At 56.8% G+C, this 16,442-nt stretch overlaps 1 protein-coding gene across 2 annotated transcripts in view; it reads left to right on the top strand.

Moving 5' to 3' along the window:
• Positions 1-16,436, top strand: part of ACVR1B (activin A receptor, type IB) — a 29,338-nt gene extending 12,902 nt beyond the window's left edge. Inside the window, exons 2-10 of one of the 2 annotated variants that reach the window (XM_012732642.1) lie at positions 3,791-4,030; positions 4,134-4,193; positions 4,790-5,038; positions 7,793-8,023; positions 9,918-10,085; positions 10,673-10,829; positions 11,803-11,927; positions 14,689-14,819; positions 16,061-16,436. In XM_012732642.1, the coding sequence (XP_012588096.1) occupies positions 3,791-4,030; positions 4,134-4,193; positions 4,790-5,038; positions 7,793-8,023; positions 9,918-10,085; positions 10,673-10,829; positions 11,803-11,927; positions 14,689-14,819; positions 16,061-16,186 (1,487 nt within the window). In that variant the 3' untranslated portion in view covers positions 16,187-16,436. The remainder of the gene's footprint in view (positions 1-3,790; positions 4,031-4,133; positions 4,194-4,789; positions 5,039-7,792; positions 8,024-9,917; positions 10,086-10,672; positions 10,830-11,802; positions 11,928-14,688; positions 14,820-16,060) is intronic. The other variant, XM_004692729.2, reaches the window with a different exon arrangement.
• Positions 16,437-16,442: the final 6 nt, after the last annotated feature.

Below are 16,442 nucleotides of genomic sequence, written 5' to 3'. Positions count from 1 at the left end.
GTGGGAGCTCTACGTTCTGGGGCGTCCCTGGCCCTCCCCCGCTGGGGTAAGCGATGTGCTGCCGCGGGGGAGACCCTCGCCCGCCGCCCGGGGAGGTCATGTCCCCGGCACCAGACCCGCAGCCTGCTGCAGGCCGCCTGCCCCAGGCCTGGCTCGGAGCCCCGTGCACACGCTGCCCGACGGGTCCATTAACGCCCCACTGTGCCGGCCGGCGGAGGTCCCCTTCCCACTTTACCTGCTGTGTGTAGAGTGACTTTGTCACTCTCCTGGGATTGGTTATCCAGATTGTGTGCTTCTGCCGCAGAATTCTTCAGTCCCGGAACAGGCGATCCCCCTTGGCCGGGGAACCGGCGTCCTCGGCACAGGCGAGTGGACGCCCGTTGCACTCGTCTACAGTTAGCTGTTCAGAGAAACCAGATTTAGGCTTGTGACTTAGTGTACCAGTGAATTTGTTGTAGATTCTGCTCTTTTACACTTTTATCACTTTATTGTGAATAATGAACATTAGCAGAAGACCAGCCCTGATGTCCGTCTTTGAAGTTCAGGGGAGGGTGTCGGACTTGAAGTTGCTTTTCCCGGCGTCGGCATGGGTCGGGGTCCAGATAACGTGAATTTGAAAACAAAGCAGGGTCCGCATTGCAGCCAGAGGGCTTCAGAGGTCATCCTGGCCCGTCCCCTCTTTCTGGTCAATCATGAGGAAAATGAGGTTCAGAGTGCTGAAGGGCTTGCCCTGGCCACGGGGCAAGCTGGCCGCCGGGCGCCGTGGCAGCCTGTGGCAGGGGTCTCGCTGCACCCCGCCGCCCGCTGGTCGTGAGAGCAACGCCGGAGTCCGCCCTGGAGCTGCCGGGCATCTCCTCGGCCCAGCTCATGTGACACTCACGTAGTCCCGGGGAGTCATTATTAATAGTCCTGCTTTACAGATTAGGAAACTAGGGTGCAGGAAAGTTACTGACTTGCTCAAGATCTCGTGATTAATACTGGAGCGGGCACCAGAGCCTTCAAGCGCCCTGGCAGACGTGGTCTTGCCCTGGGCAAGTAGCCGAACTGCAGGGGGTGGGCAGGAGTGATGGTCATCTGGAAACGCTCTCATCTGCTGTTCCCTCTCATTCGGGCGTGCACAGATGGTGCAGGGAGCCTCTCTCCGAGCAGCCTGGGCGACGTTGCGCTCACCTCAGACCCGAGTTGGTGCCTTCTCGCCCCGTCCAGCGCCGATTTCACCACTTCTGTTCTTTCCTGTCTTGCACCAAGATGGTTCCAGTACTTCCCCAAACTGATGAGCCATGTGAGGTTGGGCTCATGCTCCAGAGTGAATCACTGTGAAAGAGGCCGTGACCCGGCAGGGGAGCGAGACCGGCCGTCCCGCTGCCCGGCTCTGAGCGAGCGTCCCAGAGGCGCTTGGCTCCCGCGTGCCGCCGCGCTCAGAATAGCCCTCCGGAGCTGTCCGTTTTCCCTTCTTGCTTCCCAAAATAGACCCGGTGCTATTTCCCTTCACCTGACGTCACAGCTCCTGTATGAAGAGGTGTGCTCCCCCTGGAGCCCCTTTGTGCATGAAGGCCCCCACAGACACAGAGAAGTGGGCTTTAGCTTTCTCGGGATGGATGAGCCGTCGGGAGGCCAGTGTGAGCAGAGGATCAGCCTCTGAGCTGCGGGAGTGAGCCCCAGTCAGGTGGCGAGCAAACCAAGAGTGCGCAAATGGAAATATTGGGGAGAAAACACAAGGAGGTTCTTTGGGCCTCCTCGTGTCTGTGAGGATTGGAATTGGGTGGAATTTACTTTTTTAATTCTTTTTATGATTTGGATTATAGGCTAAAGGGCACCTGCTTTAAACTGTCTGCCCTTAAAATATGAATAACACTCCCCAGCCCTTCGGCAGGTGGCTGCATGCTTTGGAATTTCTCCCAGAAGAAAGGATCTGATCAGACGGTATAGGGGAGAAAGCGAGGCTGTACATTGGGGCCGGCTCCTAGCTCTCTCCTTTGTTTCCTGCGGGGGCAGGAGGGTTGTGTGCCCTAGAGAGTGTGGGGAAGGAGGGGCTGGACACTGAGAAGCTGTCTGTCTCGGAATCTGGAGAGCCAGGCGCTGCCTTCCAGTTCCTGGGGAGACAAAGATAGACCCGCCGTCTGGGGGGCGCCAGCAGGCGGCTTCCCCAGGCTGGCCCGAGGGCTTCTCCGGACAAGCCTGCAGACGCCCGCGGAGCCCGGCGTGTTTGCTTAGTGCCCAGTCTGGGCTGCGTGGTCCTGCCACCCTGGTGTAGTCGGCGCTGTGTGGCCCAGGGCCACCCCCACCCCCTGCCTGCCCAGGGGTCAGCACTAGGGTGGGCTCGAGGGAGACAGTGCTGGGGAGGACCACCTGCTGCTGTCTGTGCTATTCTTGTCAGCTGGTAAATAAAGGGTTTCCAGCTCCGGGGTTGCTGCTCCGGCTCCCCAGGGCGCCAGATTCATCTGCAGTCATTTCTGTCAGCAGCGTACACATGCATAACACGCGTATAACATGCCCAGCAGAGCTCATAAAGGCCCAGACGTGTGCAGATACTGCCTATTTGAAAGTATGTGTGTTGTGTGTCTGTATGTGATATCCAGGGCTGTCCCAAGTGGGCTAAACTTATACTTTTTATGCATCAGCTCATTTAATCCCTGCAATGATTTGGTGAGGTGGGTACTAATAATATCTTCTCTGGAGGATGTTCTTTTTGCTTCTCTAGAGAGAGGCTCCTGACAGAGACTAAGAGGAAGTTTTGTGTTTTTTTTTTTTTAAGATTCATTTATTTATTCATATAGAATTGGGGTACAGGCCAGAGATGCGGAGGGTGAGAGGATTCACCAGAGACAGAGTGGGGAGCAGAACAGGCAGATCAACGAAGTACACTGCTGAGGGGAGCAGCGGGCGGGTCAGGAGAGGTCTGCCACGCCATGTGGATCTCCTCCGGGGCAGGTGGGAACCGAACTCATGCTGAAGTAGCTTTAGCTTCTTAGTGCTGTGCTTTAACCCACTGCGCCACCAGGGAGGGCCTGTTTTTTTTTTTTTTTTAATGCATACAAAACTGCCCAGAGGTGCAGGGGCAGCGAGAAGATTCACCAGAGACAGAGTGGGGAGCAGAACAGCCAGATCTGCTGAAATCCACTGCTGGGGAGCAGCAGGCGGGGTCAGGAGAGGGCTGCTATGCCCTTGGGTCACTCCCAGGCCGGGGCTCAACCTCGTGCTGAAGTGGCTGCAGCCAGCTTCGTAGTGCTGGCCAGGGAGGGCTTTATAAAGGAAGTGACATTTAAGCATAATTTTAAATAATCTGTAAAAAGTTGGTCAGAAGAAAAAGCACTGCAGCACCTAGCACGTTCAGGAACCTGGGCGTGCCGAGTGCCAGAGGAGGAAGATGGGGTTGATGATGCCTCCAAGGGGCCCTGGGTGGTTTGGGGGGGATCGGGGAGGGCCCTGTATTATCCAAAGGAAGGTGCCTCCTTGCCTCCTCAGGCATATAAGCTTAAAGGAAAAATGTCTTTCCCAGCCACAAAATAATTTGTAATAAATCTAAGACAAGGGTCACGAGATGGTCTCGCTAACATGAAATGGAACACTTGGAGGAGAAGGTGGAGGCGGCAAGCGCCTAGATTGTGAGCCGAATAAACAGGTGAAAAGACTGTGTCCCATTGATGGTTTCATCTTTCTGGGCTCGTCCCTATAAACGCTCCTTCCTTTGGAGCGGCAGGTCTGCTGAGGAGTTATGGTCTAAGTCCGGAGGAAAGGCAGGGCAGGACCTCGCTGTTGATGTCAGTGTCTCCTCCCAAACCCCCTGCAGCTCTGCTGTGCGCCTGCACCAGCTGCCTGCAAGCCAACCTCACGTGTGAGACGGACGGGGCCTGCATGGTCTCCATCTTCAACCTGGATGGGCTGGAGCATCATGTGCGCACCTGCATCCCCAAGGTGGAGCTGGTCCCTGCCGGAAAGCCCTTCTACTGCCTGAGCTCCGAGGACCTGCGCAACACCCACTGCTGCTACACTGACTTCTGCAACAAGATTGATCTGAGGGTGCCCAGTGGTGAGTGGACACCCTTGTTGGACTATTGGCTCATCTTGGAGGTAGGGCACCCCTGTCATTTCATCCTTCTCTACTCATCCCTAACCCCTTTGTTTGATGATAGGTAAAGGTACCTTTTTGATGTTCCCCAAGGTGACAAGGTCTGGGAGTCCTCCCAAGACAGGTTTGTAAATTAGTGGGTGGCGAGATGGACCTGTCAGGGTAGTCTCGGAAGGCTGTGTTTGGGTAGTGGCCGAGCCCCTGCAGGCAGCCGGTCGGGCGAGCAGAGGAGGGGTCCCCAGGGAAGGGTATGGGGCTGATCCCAGAAGAGCGAGCCCCAGAGCCGTGGAGGGATCTGCAGGCTGAGGTGATGGCCGAGTGGGAGAGAGGGCGCAGGCTGGAAAAGAGAGAGATCCAGGCCGAGAAGTAGGAGCTCCATCTCTTTGCAAGCCTCCCGCTTAGGTGTCACTGGGAAGATCCGGTGGCAGAGGGAGAGGGATGGCGTGGAGGTGGCAGAAGCCAGACCTGACGTTTGTCTGGGGAGCCAGGGTGAGGAGTCCCATGAAGTGCTGTGAAACTGCAGAGTGGGTTGTGGGTTTGACTGTTGAAAAGGGCGCCTGAACTAGACAGAGCTGGCACGAGAGGGCGCCTTGCAGCTAGACGGGTGTAGCAAGAGCAGAGTCGGGCACCACGGACTCGCGGCGGTGGAGGGAGGTGATGGGCAGAAGAGGCCGTGGCCGTCCGGTGTTTCACTCTGCGCTTCCTCCTCTCGCCGACCAGGTCACGTCAAGGAGCCCGAGCGCCCTTCCGTGTGGGGCCCCGTGGAGCTGGTGGGCATCATCGCCGGCCCCGTGTTCCTCCTGTTTCTCATCATCATCATTGTTTTCCTTGTCATTAACTATCATCAGCGTGTCTACCACAACCGCCAGAGACTGGACATGGAAGATCCCTCGTGTGAAATGTGTCTTTCCAAAGATAAGACGCTCCAGGATCTCGTCTATGATCTCTCCACTTCTGGGTCTGGCTCAGGTACGAAGCTCTTCGGCATTTGGTCTGTCGTTGACCTTAATCACCATTTTCCAGCAGGCTGGGGTGTTCATAGAGAGGGCTGGGCCTTGTACTTACTTAGGCCAGCATGGAAGCATTTGGTTTCATAATTCCCCTTCTTCTGGAGTCCGACACGTAAAAAGATAAGATAATGGGTTCACAGAAAATCTCCCATTCCCTGGGACTCCAAAGTCAAATGTGAACCTTGCCCCTCCGGGCCTTGCAGCCACGTCTGTGGGCTTCGCTGTCCCCCCGGCGGCATCCTGCTCCATTTCAGGCCCCTTTTGAGAAACGGGAGTGTGCTGGGTTCCTGGGAGGTGACGACAGCTAATCATTGATCGCTGAGCAGCCACAAGGGGAGTCTGAGGACACCGAGTAAGACTGAGAGCCGGGCTCGGTAGATCATTGACTGGTCACAGCCCGAGGGGTTGTTTGGGGGTCAGAATAACAGCAGCCGGGTGCCCTCCACAGCCCCTGGGCAGTGTCCCCACCGACTTTTTAGTAAGGTGAGAAAGCGGACTGGCCCCTGGACCCAGATGTCAGCCCACCCATTAGGCTAAAGGAAACTGGGGAGGTTCGGGTCTTGGGGTGCAGTTCACTTTGCTCCTAGATGTGAGTGTGGCCACAGGGGTCTTTTCATGAAGATAGTTATGGCGAAGGTGTGTTCTTGTTTCAGTCATCCGCAGAGATCACTGCTGGCATTCTCGCTACAACATACCTAGCGTTTGTGAGGATCTTGTGTGTGTTTTCTTGCCTAACAAAACTATTGTTCTGTAGGGAAATGATAGCCTCGGTCATTTCTCCTACAGCCAGACGTTCCTCCTGAACACAGGCAGTACTTTGAGCTGTGACATCTCCTGAATTTCAGTGGTTTTGCCTTTATTAAGCTCCGCGCTAGGGAGTGCCAAAATGATGGATATTTTTAAAAGCTGCCTATTTTTAGGAAGAGAGAAAATACATGGCTGATTATTTGCCGGAAGAGGTAGAGCAATGGTCAGAGCTGCCCGTGACTGACTCTGTGACTTGATTTACTGCTCAAGAAGGGTTAGCTCAGGTTTTCCAGAGTCTGTTTTAAGATTGGAACGAGCTGAGGCTAGGGAAGGCTCACAGCAGTTTTCAGAGTAATAACAGCTTTCTCTCTGGATGGTTTGGTCCATTCTTAATTCAGAATAGACTGAACTTCCAAGATATTGTGTTTTTTTAACTAGTAAGTAAGTACATACTGCTTATGTGACTTTGAATTCACATTAGTAAATACATGTTGCATGCCCCTGGGTGACGTAGGATAAATTAAGATGAAAAGAGAAATGGATAGAAGGGGCAGGTTGTTGTTGGGCGTCTCGCCGAGATGGATGTGTTTGCTTAGAGGGGGCCTGAAGAATGAGCAGGAGGTTTTGCGAGTGAGGTACAAGGGCAAGAAGCATTTCCAGTCATAGGGAGACACCTTGAGGACCAAAAGGCATGACGGTTCACCGGTGCGGAGTGGGTAGACCAGCATGGCGTGCTCACCGGGTGGAGGTACAGGAGGCTGCCCAGGTGTGAAGCGCCTTGGTGCCAGTCTGGTCTGGTAAGATGAGAGGCACCTATTCAAGGTACTCGTTTGGGAAAATACATGTTCGTATTTTCCTGTGGAAAGTTTTGTTTGTGGTACGGAGGCTGAATACATTAACTTACTAGCCTCCTGTTTGGGGGGCGGGGGGTGAAGCTGGATGCGTGTGGGTGTGCAGGGCAGCAGCAGGGTGAGTCAGGAGGCAGAAAGACCCGTTGGAAGTCTCTTAAAGAAGGGCCAGAACTAGGGCAGGCACAGAGGGGACGGAGAGGAGGGATCTAATTTGAGAAACATTTTGGTGGTTCTGTACTGTTGCAGTTCAGAGCCTAAACTTTGAAGTCAGACAGTCCTAGATTTTAATCTCTGCTTTGCCACTTACTGCTTGTATAAATTTGAATGAGTCATTTAACTTTCCTCTTTAGTTTCCCCATTGTGAAGTGGGGGTAGTGATAATTGTGTTAAAGGTGGTTGTGAGGAAATGGGGCAGTAACTTTTGTAAAGACCAAATGCTTAGCAGGTCCAGTAACTGGGGGGTCATGACCCCAGGACCTAGGGGTTAACAGCATATGTCTCTGGTCAAGGGGAGGGAGGGAGAGAGTCAGCCATGATGCTAAGGACGGCTGGGTGGACGCAGAGCTGTTGATGAGTCCTGTCAGCGTGGAATAAGCGAGCGAGCTGTGGGCCCCTAGCTGGGTGTAGCTGGCCGGGCTCCCGCCAACAGCTGGGACCTCTGCGGGGAAGCTGCCCGCCTCCGCAGCCGGGCCCTGTGGCCCGCAGCACTGCCCTCTAGTGGCCGCGGCCAGCGGTCCCTTGCACTTCCCTCTTCTCCGCCCTCTGTCCTCTTCCCTGGGCGTCAGGCAGAGGTGGGTGGGCCGGCCCACAGCAGACGGCTGCAGAGTTGGCAGACCTGGCCAGACATGTATGTTGGAGTCTGTCGCCCACGCTCAGCGAGAGACGCGCCTTCAGGGAGGAGAGCTCGTCGCTGCCGTTCCCTTCCTGGGCTTGCTCCCTCGCGCTGGCTCCCTGGCGTAGCATTCTGTGGGGCCCGGCTCGGCGCAGGGGCCGCCACAGCTGTCCGTGGTCAGTGCCGGTGCAGAAGGGAAGGGGGCTTTTCCCGCGTGGCGGGGGGCGTGGCGTCGCGAAGTGTAGCGAGTTACGGTGTCGACTTTCTGTTCTCTGGCCCACAGGGTTACCCCTTTTCGTCCAGCGTACAGTGGCGCGCACCATCGTTTTACAGGAGATTATCGGCAAGGGCCGGTTTGGGGAAGTGTGGCGAGGCCGCTGGAGGGGCGGCGACGTGGCTGTGAAAATCTTCTCTTCCCGAGAAGAGCGGTCGTGGTTCCGGGAGGCAGAGATATACCAGACAGTCATGCTGCGCCATGAGAACATCCTTGGGTTTATCGCTGCTGACAATAAAGGTAAAGGGCCGGGCTTGGCCCGGCCTCCGGGCAGGGCGGGGCAGTGAGCGGGGCTTCTGCCGGCCTGCGCAGTTACTCGCGGGGGAGGAGAAGCCAAGTGAGGCCATTGTTTGCGATTTTTTTTGCCATGAAAAGGTGATACAGACGCCCAGGTTGCTGAGCAGACAAGGTAGATTCCTCGCCCCACCTGCCTCCTGCACCCCACTCCCCCTTGCAGCCAGCAGGGCTCTCTCAGTCTGACTTGAGAACCCCTGGAACGAGGAGCTGGGGCTCACACCTGCCGAGAGAGGGGCAGCCCCAAGAAGGGCGGAGCCCACGTTCTGTGCCGCACCAGCCTCCTCCCGCTCGTGGGCGGGGCAGACGGGCCGCCGGTCTGTGGTGTCAGGCTCCTGCTGGCCTGCGCTGCCCGGGCCCTTGAGGCCCTTTATTTCCCCCTCCGCCCCCTGTGCGCTGGCTTCCGCTTCCGGCGCTGGGCCCAGGCCTGTCCTGTGGAGGCCCTCGCCCGAGTCCGTTAATGATAGGGGTGCACTGGTGGAGACGTGTACATTAATGATAGGGGTGCAGTGGCGGGAAGTCACCAGGTGGTGAGCAAAATCGGGGTGAAATGGCAGGTCCACGAGGGCACGACTGCACTGAGCTGAGGCGGGAGCTGTCGGGGTGAAGGACACCCAAGACGCCGGGTGGAGACGGCAGAAGCCAGGCCGTGAAGGGCCGTTTGAGGAGATTGCGGTTCGTTCTGAGGGTTGTGGGTGATGATTGGAGTTTGATAGCACTGACCCCTGCTTGGACCCTCACCTGTAAGGACAGGGCACAGCCCCAGTGAGAGGGGACAGGTCTCCTGGCTCCTGAAGTCAGAGATGCCTGAGTCTGCTGGCAGCCGGGCCGGGGCTTGTGGCTGTGCACGGCCAGAGTGTCTGCCCAGCCTGGGCGCCAGGGACTTACCTGTCCGTCCCGAGGCAACAGCAGCAGCTGGGTCTGTAGTGGTCTCAGCTGCCCTCAGGCTGAAGGGCAGAGCGAAGTTTTAACTCCTTTCTAAAACAAGGTCTCCTCTGGGTAACATTAAGTCGCACGTATGCCCTGAAAAGACCCGAAGACGTGTTGCCTTCAACTTCCTGGCAGGCTCCCCAAACGCCGAGAGAGCGGACTGTTGAGTGAGAAGGGGGCGTGTTGGGGGAGCCTCGCTCGTATCAGGCGCCAGGCTCGCTCTTTGCCTGAGCCGGCCCTCAGCCGTGTGGGCAGAGCTGGTGCCCAGACCTGCGTCAGGCGTGGGGCGGAGTCGGGCTCCTTCACTCCTGCAGCAGCAGCCCGGCCTAGCAAGCTTACCCGTGTTTGGTTTTCCTGCTCCTCCCCCCCCGCTCCTTCCCATTGTCCACTGCCCCCACCGCACGTGTAAAGGAGCAAGTGAAAGCGCACGCTGCCCGCCTGCCAGGCTCTTCTGGGGTGAGGGTGCTCGGAGCGCGTGGACGTGCCGCTCGTCCCCGGGAGCCGTGAGGCCCGTTCTGGGCCCGGCTCTGCTCAGAGGGTCCTGGAGCACAGCGGCGCGCCCACAAAGCCAGCCTGCGTGGTGGCGATGGACGCACCAGTGTGCTTGCTGGCCGGTCGGTGGGCGGCCTGGCCAGGGCCCAGCAGACGGCAGCATGACTTCCGAGATGTGCGGCCGCCAGCGGGGCCCGGCTCAGCACGCCGCAGCCGGGGCTGGTGTAGACAGGAAATGCTGCTCTGCCCCTACTGGGACCGCGACGTGGTAGATGGAGTGGACACCGCGCCCCTCGGTGTGGCGGCAAGAAGGGAGGCTTGGGCGGGCGTGAGCCGGGCTGCGCACTCGCTGCTTTCGTGCCTGGGCGTCTCTGCCGGCGGTGCGCCTTTCCTGGACCTCTCCTGTGGTTCCCTGCAGATAACGGCACCTGGACCCAGCTGTGGCTCGTCTCTGACTACCACGAACACGGCTCCCTCTTCGATTATCTCAACCGGTACACAGTGACCATTGAGGGGATGATCAAGCTGGCCTTGTCGGCCGCCAGCGGCTTGGCGCATTTGCACATGGAGATCGTGGGGACGCAAGGTGAGGGGCCAGCGCTGGGCCGGGCAGCCCTGCTACCACCTGGCTTCCTTTCCACAAGTCTTTTTAACTGCGACGAGCCGAGCGTGGGTGACTGTCGTCTAGAAGAAAGGGGCTTGAGCTTTATTTGAAGACTGCCTGGTGGGCTCGCCCAGGACAGTTTTGCCAGAGGAAGTAGTGGCCACTCCTCAGGAGGTCCTGGAGCCTGTCACGGAGTGTGTATCCCTGGCGCCTGGCCACCAGGTAGCCGCTCCTGCCCAGCCTGCCCCCGACCTGGCTGCGGGTTGGGCCCCGCTCCCAGCAAGTGGGTGATGTGAGCAGGCCCCGGTTTTGCCTGTTTCAGTGCAGCGCTTGGAAAGAGTTCCTCGGGATGCTGTGCCAGAGCCTGCCCGCTCAGGAGAGGCAGGCGGGCGTATCAGCGGCCATCCTGGGCCGCCATCACATGCCGCCCTCACCGCATGCCCACGACATCGTGCTGGTGCTGGTCCCGTGGCGCGGGGGAAGGCGAGGGCACAAGGCCAGGTCACCTTCCAGGGTAGCTGTCCACTGCAGGGGTGCTTCTCTTTAATGACCCCTCCTTTCTTTGCCAGGAAAGCCTGGAATTGCTCATCGAGACTTGAAGTCAAAGAACATCCTCGTGAAGAAGAATGGCATGTGCGCCATTGCAGATCTGGGCCTGGCCGTCCGTCACGACGCGGTCACCGACACCATTGACATCGCCCCAAATCAGAGGGTGGGGACCAAACGGTAGGCAGGCCCTTGGGTCCCTGCCCTGCTGTGCGCACCAGAGAGGGAGGCACGAGCCCGAGTCCCAGCCAGCGGGACGGCGAGCACCTCTGCCCGCCCTGGGAGCGACCCAGTTGCACCTAGCAGTCCGCGTGCCAGGAGGGCGAGGTGCCAGGCATGGGAGGCGGCTCCCGGGGAACTGGGGGCAGGATTCAGCCGGGGCTCAGGTAGCAGGCGGCTAGAGAGGGAGAGAGTAGTCCCAGGCGCCACTGTGCAGGGGCAGGGTCTGTGTTCTGTTGGACTCGTGAGCAGCTTGCCAAGCTGGAGAGGGGCGCCTACGGGGGAGAAGGGGGGCACTTCTTAAAGATCGTCCTGTGCTTCCCGCTTCTGGAGAAGGGAGGCGCTGGGCTTGCGGGTGGCTCCGTGAGGGGCGCGGCGCCTCGGTAGCGTGGCTGCGAGTCTGCTCGGCCGGGCGTGCGTCGGCTTGCGCTACGCCGCACTGGGCCGCAGCTCTGCCCCTCCCCTGCCCGGCCCCAGGGAGCCGGTGTGGACCCCGGTTTGCCTTGCCGCCGCCAGGGAGACATGCGTGATACTAATGATGGGGCTGATGTTGGTGGCTATCTGCAGTTTTCCCCTTTCTGCAACCAGGTTAGATGATAAAAGTTCAGGATGAAATTTTAGCTCAGCTCATCTCTGGCTACAGGCAGGAAAGGCCAAGACCCCAGGGGCAGCCGGACGCCAAATCCTGCTGTTGCCTGTGACCACCTGCAGTGTCCTGCCAAGGGGTCAGAATGGCTTAAAATATTTCCCTCGCACCAGCAGGTCTACACAGAAGCACTTAGATTTGAATCCATAGCATTTGAGAGTTTGCAAGAGAGTTGACTATTCTTGCACCCCAAGGACTTGGGGGGGGGTGATGCTCTCCCACATCCAGGGGTCCCTGGATCAAGGCTTTGTTTTTCTATGCGTGATCATATTTCCTTTGCAATTTCAGGTACATGGCCCCTGAAGTACTTGATGAAACCATTAACATGAAGCACTTTGACTCCTTTAAATGTGCTGACATCTACGCCCTCGGCCTTGTGTATTGGGAGATTGCGCGAAGGTGCAATTCTGGAGGTGCCTGCCTTTCCTTCCGACTCTTCTCTGCTGGCCTCTCGTCCAGAGTGCAGGGTTACCTGAGGGTTTCATGTCGCCTTCCCTTTCTCCTCACCATGGTGGGAGGCCTCGTGCAGAGCCCCCCATCCCACCCCACCCCGGGCTCTCATTGGAGATGACGCTGGGCCCGGGATGGCTCCTTGGGTCAGCTTGCTGAGTGGTGTCTCACCTCAGGAAACCCTGCCGGACCGTGCTTTGGTGGAAGTGGTTTTCTTTAAACACACCTCTGCTGTCTGTGGAGGTCAGGAAGGTGCTGGGCGGGGCAGCGCGGGGCCTCACGGGCCTCACACGGGCTTGCTCTGACACTGCAGACAGGCCGCGCGCCTCACTGGGAAGCAGTGGTGGCTGCTTCTGTTCACAGGTGAAAACTGTGAAAATGCAGATTCTGAAAATTTTCTTCATAAATCTTTGGCTTTTGCAACTGCTCAGAGTCAGACCCAGTGAAGCTGGTATCCAATTTAGTAGAAAGCACATTTTACCATCAGCTTAGTACATCAGTGTTTTATGGTGACTTCCAAGTATTCCCCTGTGTAACCAACTTTCAGACCTTCTAGAGCTCTGTCTTAGCCATTTATCTCTGATGTGAGGTTCCAGATCAGTGGAAATGGTCAAGTTAAAAATAACCATTGAGTCTTCAGTGACCCTCTGTGGAGTGTTACCTCTTTCTGTGTGTATGTTTGATAAGATACAGATTATGGAGGAGGCAGCCAAGGTGTGATTCGTACGTCTTAAAATTTCATCATCATGTGCTGACCAGCCAAATCTGTTCACACAGGTCTTAAATGTAAGTTAATTTTCTCTTAGGCCATCCAGAAATTGAAACTAAGTATATAAAAAAATACTAACATTTATTCATCGCTTGTCATTCCTAAATTCATTTAATCTTTACTACAAACTTGTCGGTTGGGTTTTTTTTTGTTTTTGTTTTTAAGGTTTATGTATTTGTGCATACAGAACTTGGGTACAGGCCAGAGCTCCAGGGACAGTGATAGGATTCACCAGCAACAGAGTGGGGAACAGAACAGGCAGACTGACAAAGTACACTGCTGAGGGGAGCAGCGGGCGGGTCAGGAGAGGTCTGCCGCGCCATGTGGTCACCTCCGGAGCAGGCGGGATCGAACTCACGCGGAAGCGGCTTTAGCTTCTTAGTGCTGTGCTCTAACCCGCTGCACCACCAGGGAGGGCCCTGGATTTTTTTTTTTTTAACTTTACATTATGGGAATTTTCTCAGTTTGGAACTTGAGAAGGTAAGGATTTTTGAAAAATATCATCTTGCTTTAGATGTACATTCTTGGTATCAGTTAGCATCAGTGTTGACACTTGTCACCTAATTTTCTTTTAAAGTCCGTTGAAATTAGGAGTTCAAATCACGTCCACCGGGCACAGTTGACTGATGTTCCCCTGAGGTCACTTAAGTGACCACATCCGCCCTCCATTTTTTTTCTTCTGTGATGTTTTTATTGGCAAATCTATGTCATTTGTCCTATAAAGTTTTGCAGTCTAGATTTTGCTGATTGCCTCTTTGTGCAGTTTACGTTCTCGCTGTTCCTGTGAATTTCTTATACTAGTTAACATCTAGGGTATCTTTGGTGGCCTAATGGGTTAAGTCTCAACGCCACCACAGAGTCCCATCCTGGGTGTGACCCACAGGCTGCAGTAGACCCCTGTCACCTGCTGCTCCCCTCAGCAGCTGATTTTAGTCAGCCCACCTGTCCTGCTCCCGTCACCACCTCTCCCCCTTCCTCCCAGCACCTCTGGTCTACACCCCAGTTGATCCACACAAAAATAAAAATACAGTCTTTTAAAAAATAAACATTTATTGCCCTCTCTGGTGGCGCAGCGCTTCAGTGTGAGCTCGATCCCCACCCAGGAGGTGACCACATGGCACGGCAGACCTCTCCTGACCCGCCCGCTGCTCCCCTCAGCAGTGTACTTCATCAGTCGGCCTGTTCTGCTCCCCACTCTGTCTCTGGTGAATCCTCTCAGTGCCCCTGAGCCTCTGGCCTGTACCCCAGTTCTGTATGCATAAATAAATATTTTAAAAAGAAAAGTAACATTTAGTGAACCATATGTTCCCCCCAAATCCTTTCATAATAAAGCACGTAGTGCCATAACGCCAGTCCTGTTCTTTCTGTAAGGGGTTAATGGGTTAATAGCCATCAGTGATTATTGCCAAAAGTTCTCCAAAAGTTGGAAAATGCTGATACACTGATTCTGTCAGTGTTATGTTTTAGCTGGACTTCTTCTCCAAAGAGAAGTTTCTTTTTATCATGTGGTTACCAAGATGTATAATAGGAATAAGAAAGTCAAGAAAAAACACTCAAGTCTTTCCATATATTTACTACTTTTCAAAAGAATGAATTTGTTCCCTAGCATCCTGTAAAGGTAACTAAGGTTTGTTTAGCATCCCCATGAATTAGCAGATTTAAAATATTTGTTTCCATTGAAGTTTCTCATCTTAACTGTTGTTTAAATGTTCTCACATCTGCCCGTTGGGAGCCTTTTGTGGTGACGCCTTTACCTCAAAGACTGTGACATCCGTAGTCCTTGATGGCCCCTTGCTTTCTGGTGTGGAAAGGTGCTCCTGGCCGGCCTCGTGTATTCTTAGTTCATACCTAGAACCAGCCAGCCTCTCGGGTGGGAAGTGGCACTCACAGGTCAGTGTGGGCTTTGAGTAATTTCTTCCTTCCTGACAACTCAGGTGGTTCTTTCTTTCCCCCAGGAGTCCATGAAGAATATCAGCTGCCATATTATGACTTAGTGCCCTCAGACCCTTCCATCGAGGAAATGCGAAAGGTCGTGTGTGACCAGAAGTTGCGGCCCAACATCCCCAACTGGTGGCAGAGCTACGAGGTAGGAAGCCCGCCCCTTCCTGCGGTTTCCGCCGGCCTGGGTTCTCTGCTCAGAAAAGGGAAGGCTCATTCGGAGCAGCCCCAGGGGCCGTGACTGTGTAGCGTTGGGTGCTGCTTACAGAACTGCTGAGCCTGGGGCGAGGCCCTGGCCCTGGGCTCTGAGGGCCCGAGGCCCTACAGCCCAGAAGGAAGAGTTGCATCCCCTCCCGCAGACACAACTGAGAGGCAGGGTTAGAGGAGATGCACAGAAACGGCAGAAGCTGTTAGACCTGTCTAACCGGGAGAGTGCCGGGGGGGAGCTGAGAGCTGAGCTGAGCTAAGAAGGGGTGTCTGAGAAGGGGCGGTGGGTGTGGAGTGGGGGAGGACTCAGACAGTCTTGGGGGAAGTAGCCTCTAGAACTGGGGAAGAGGGTGACCTGTGAAAGGGTTGGGATGGGGTGGCTAATGTGAATCTGGGGGAGGGCAGTATTTGGAGGGATAGTTGAAGATGAACTTATGACATGATCTCTGGTAAGCGGAGACCCGCCTCCCAGGGCAAGGTCGCCGCCAGAGCCCTGAGGCCCTTTCCGGCTGGACGTGGCTCCCCGAGGCCAGCCAGCAGGGGGCGCGCCCGCCTCAGCCCTCGCCGCGTGGGGCTGCATCTTTCAGGGTGTCCTTGGAGCCCGCGGTGAGGGTTTCCTTCGGGCGGGCGACGAGTAAAACTGAGAGAACTGATACTGAGCTCCCTCTCAGGCAGCGCTGCTTATGTGTGAGGACTCGACTTAGGAGAATGGGCTCCACCGCCGAGGGTGGCAGTGGAAGCGCCGGCCTCGGGCAGAAACGGGGACGCCTGGGTCCCTCGGCACCCTGCGTGGCCTCCGACCCCCCTCTCAGCCCGGGCGGCCGGGGACCCACCCCGGCGTGTGGGCCCGCGGGCAGGGCCGAGCTGGGCGGCCCCGTGCCTGGCGCTGCTTTAAGGAACCTGCTCAGGGAACAGCCCTCACAGTGGGCCTGAGGCCCCGCGGGCTGCCTCTGCCGGCGCACTTTCCCTTTGGCCTTTACACCCTGTGCTTGAGGGAGGACGCCCGGGTGAGGGTGGATGCCCCCGGTGAGGCAGGGGCAGGGTGAGGCAGGACGTCCCAGTGTGAGGGAGCCGGGCGCCCCGTGAGGTAAAGCGTTTCCCCAGGGCCGAGGAGGAGGGAGCGTGAGTGGCCAGGGAGAGCCCCTGGGAAGGAGGCCCGTGACCCCCTGCGTCTCTCTGCAGGCGCTGCGGGTCATGGGGAAGATGATGCGGGAATGCTGGTACGCCAACGGGGCTGCGCGCCTGACCGCGCTGCGCATCAAGAAGACGCTCTCGCAGCTCAGCGTGCAGGAGGACGTGAAGATCTAGCGCGCCCCTCCCCTCAGGCGACCGCGAGAGCCCGCGCTGCGTGTTGCGCGATGGAGGCCTACCTCGTGTCTGCCAGCCCCCGGGCCGGCGCCCCGGCCCGCCAGAGGGACGGAGCCCGGGGGCCCCGCCCGCTCCCACGTTGGGTTTGAGACACAGACACCTTTTATTTACCTCCTCTTGGCATGGAGACTCCGAGAGCAAGTGGCCTGGAGAACTCAGTGCCGCGCGCCACCTGGCGGGCCGGGGCGCCCCGCGG

The sequence above is a fragment of the Condylura cristata genome, unplaced genomic scaffold, assembly GCF_000260355.1.
Source record: "Condylura cristata isolate star-nosed mole 26May11 unplaced genomic scaffold, ConCri1.0 scaffold00034, whole genome shotgun sequence".
Classification (NCBI taxonomy): domain Eukaryota; kingdom Metazoa; phylum Chordata; class Mammalia; order Eulipotyphla; family Talpidae; genus Condylura; species Condylura cristata.
Note: the sequence above shows the minus strand (reverse complement) of the source record. Positions and strands in the feature narration are given on the sequence as shown.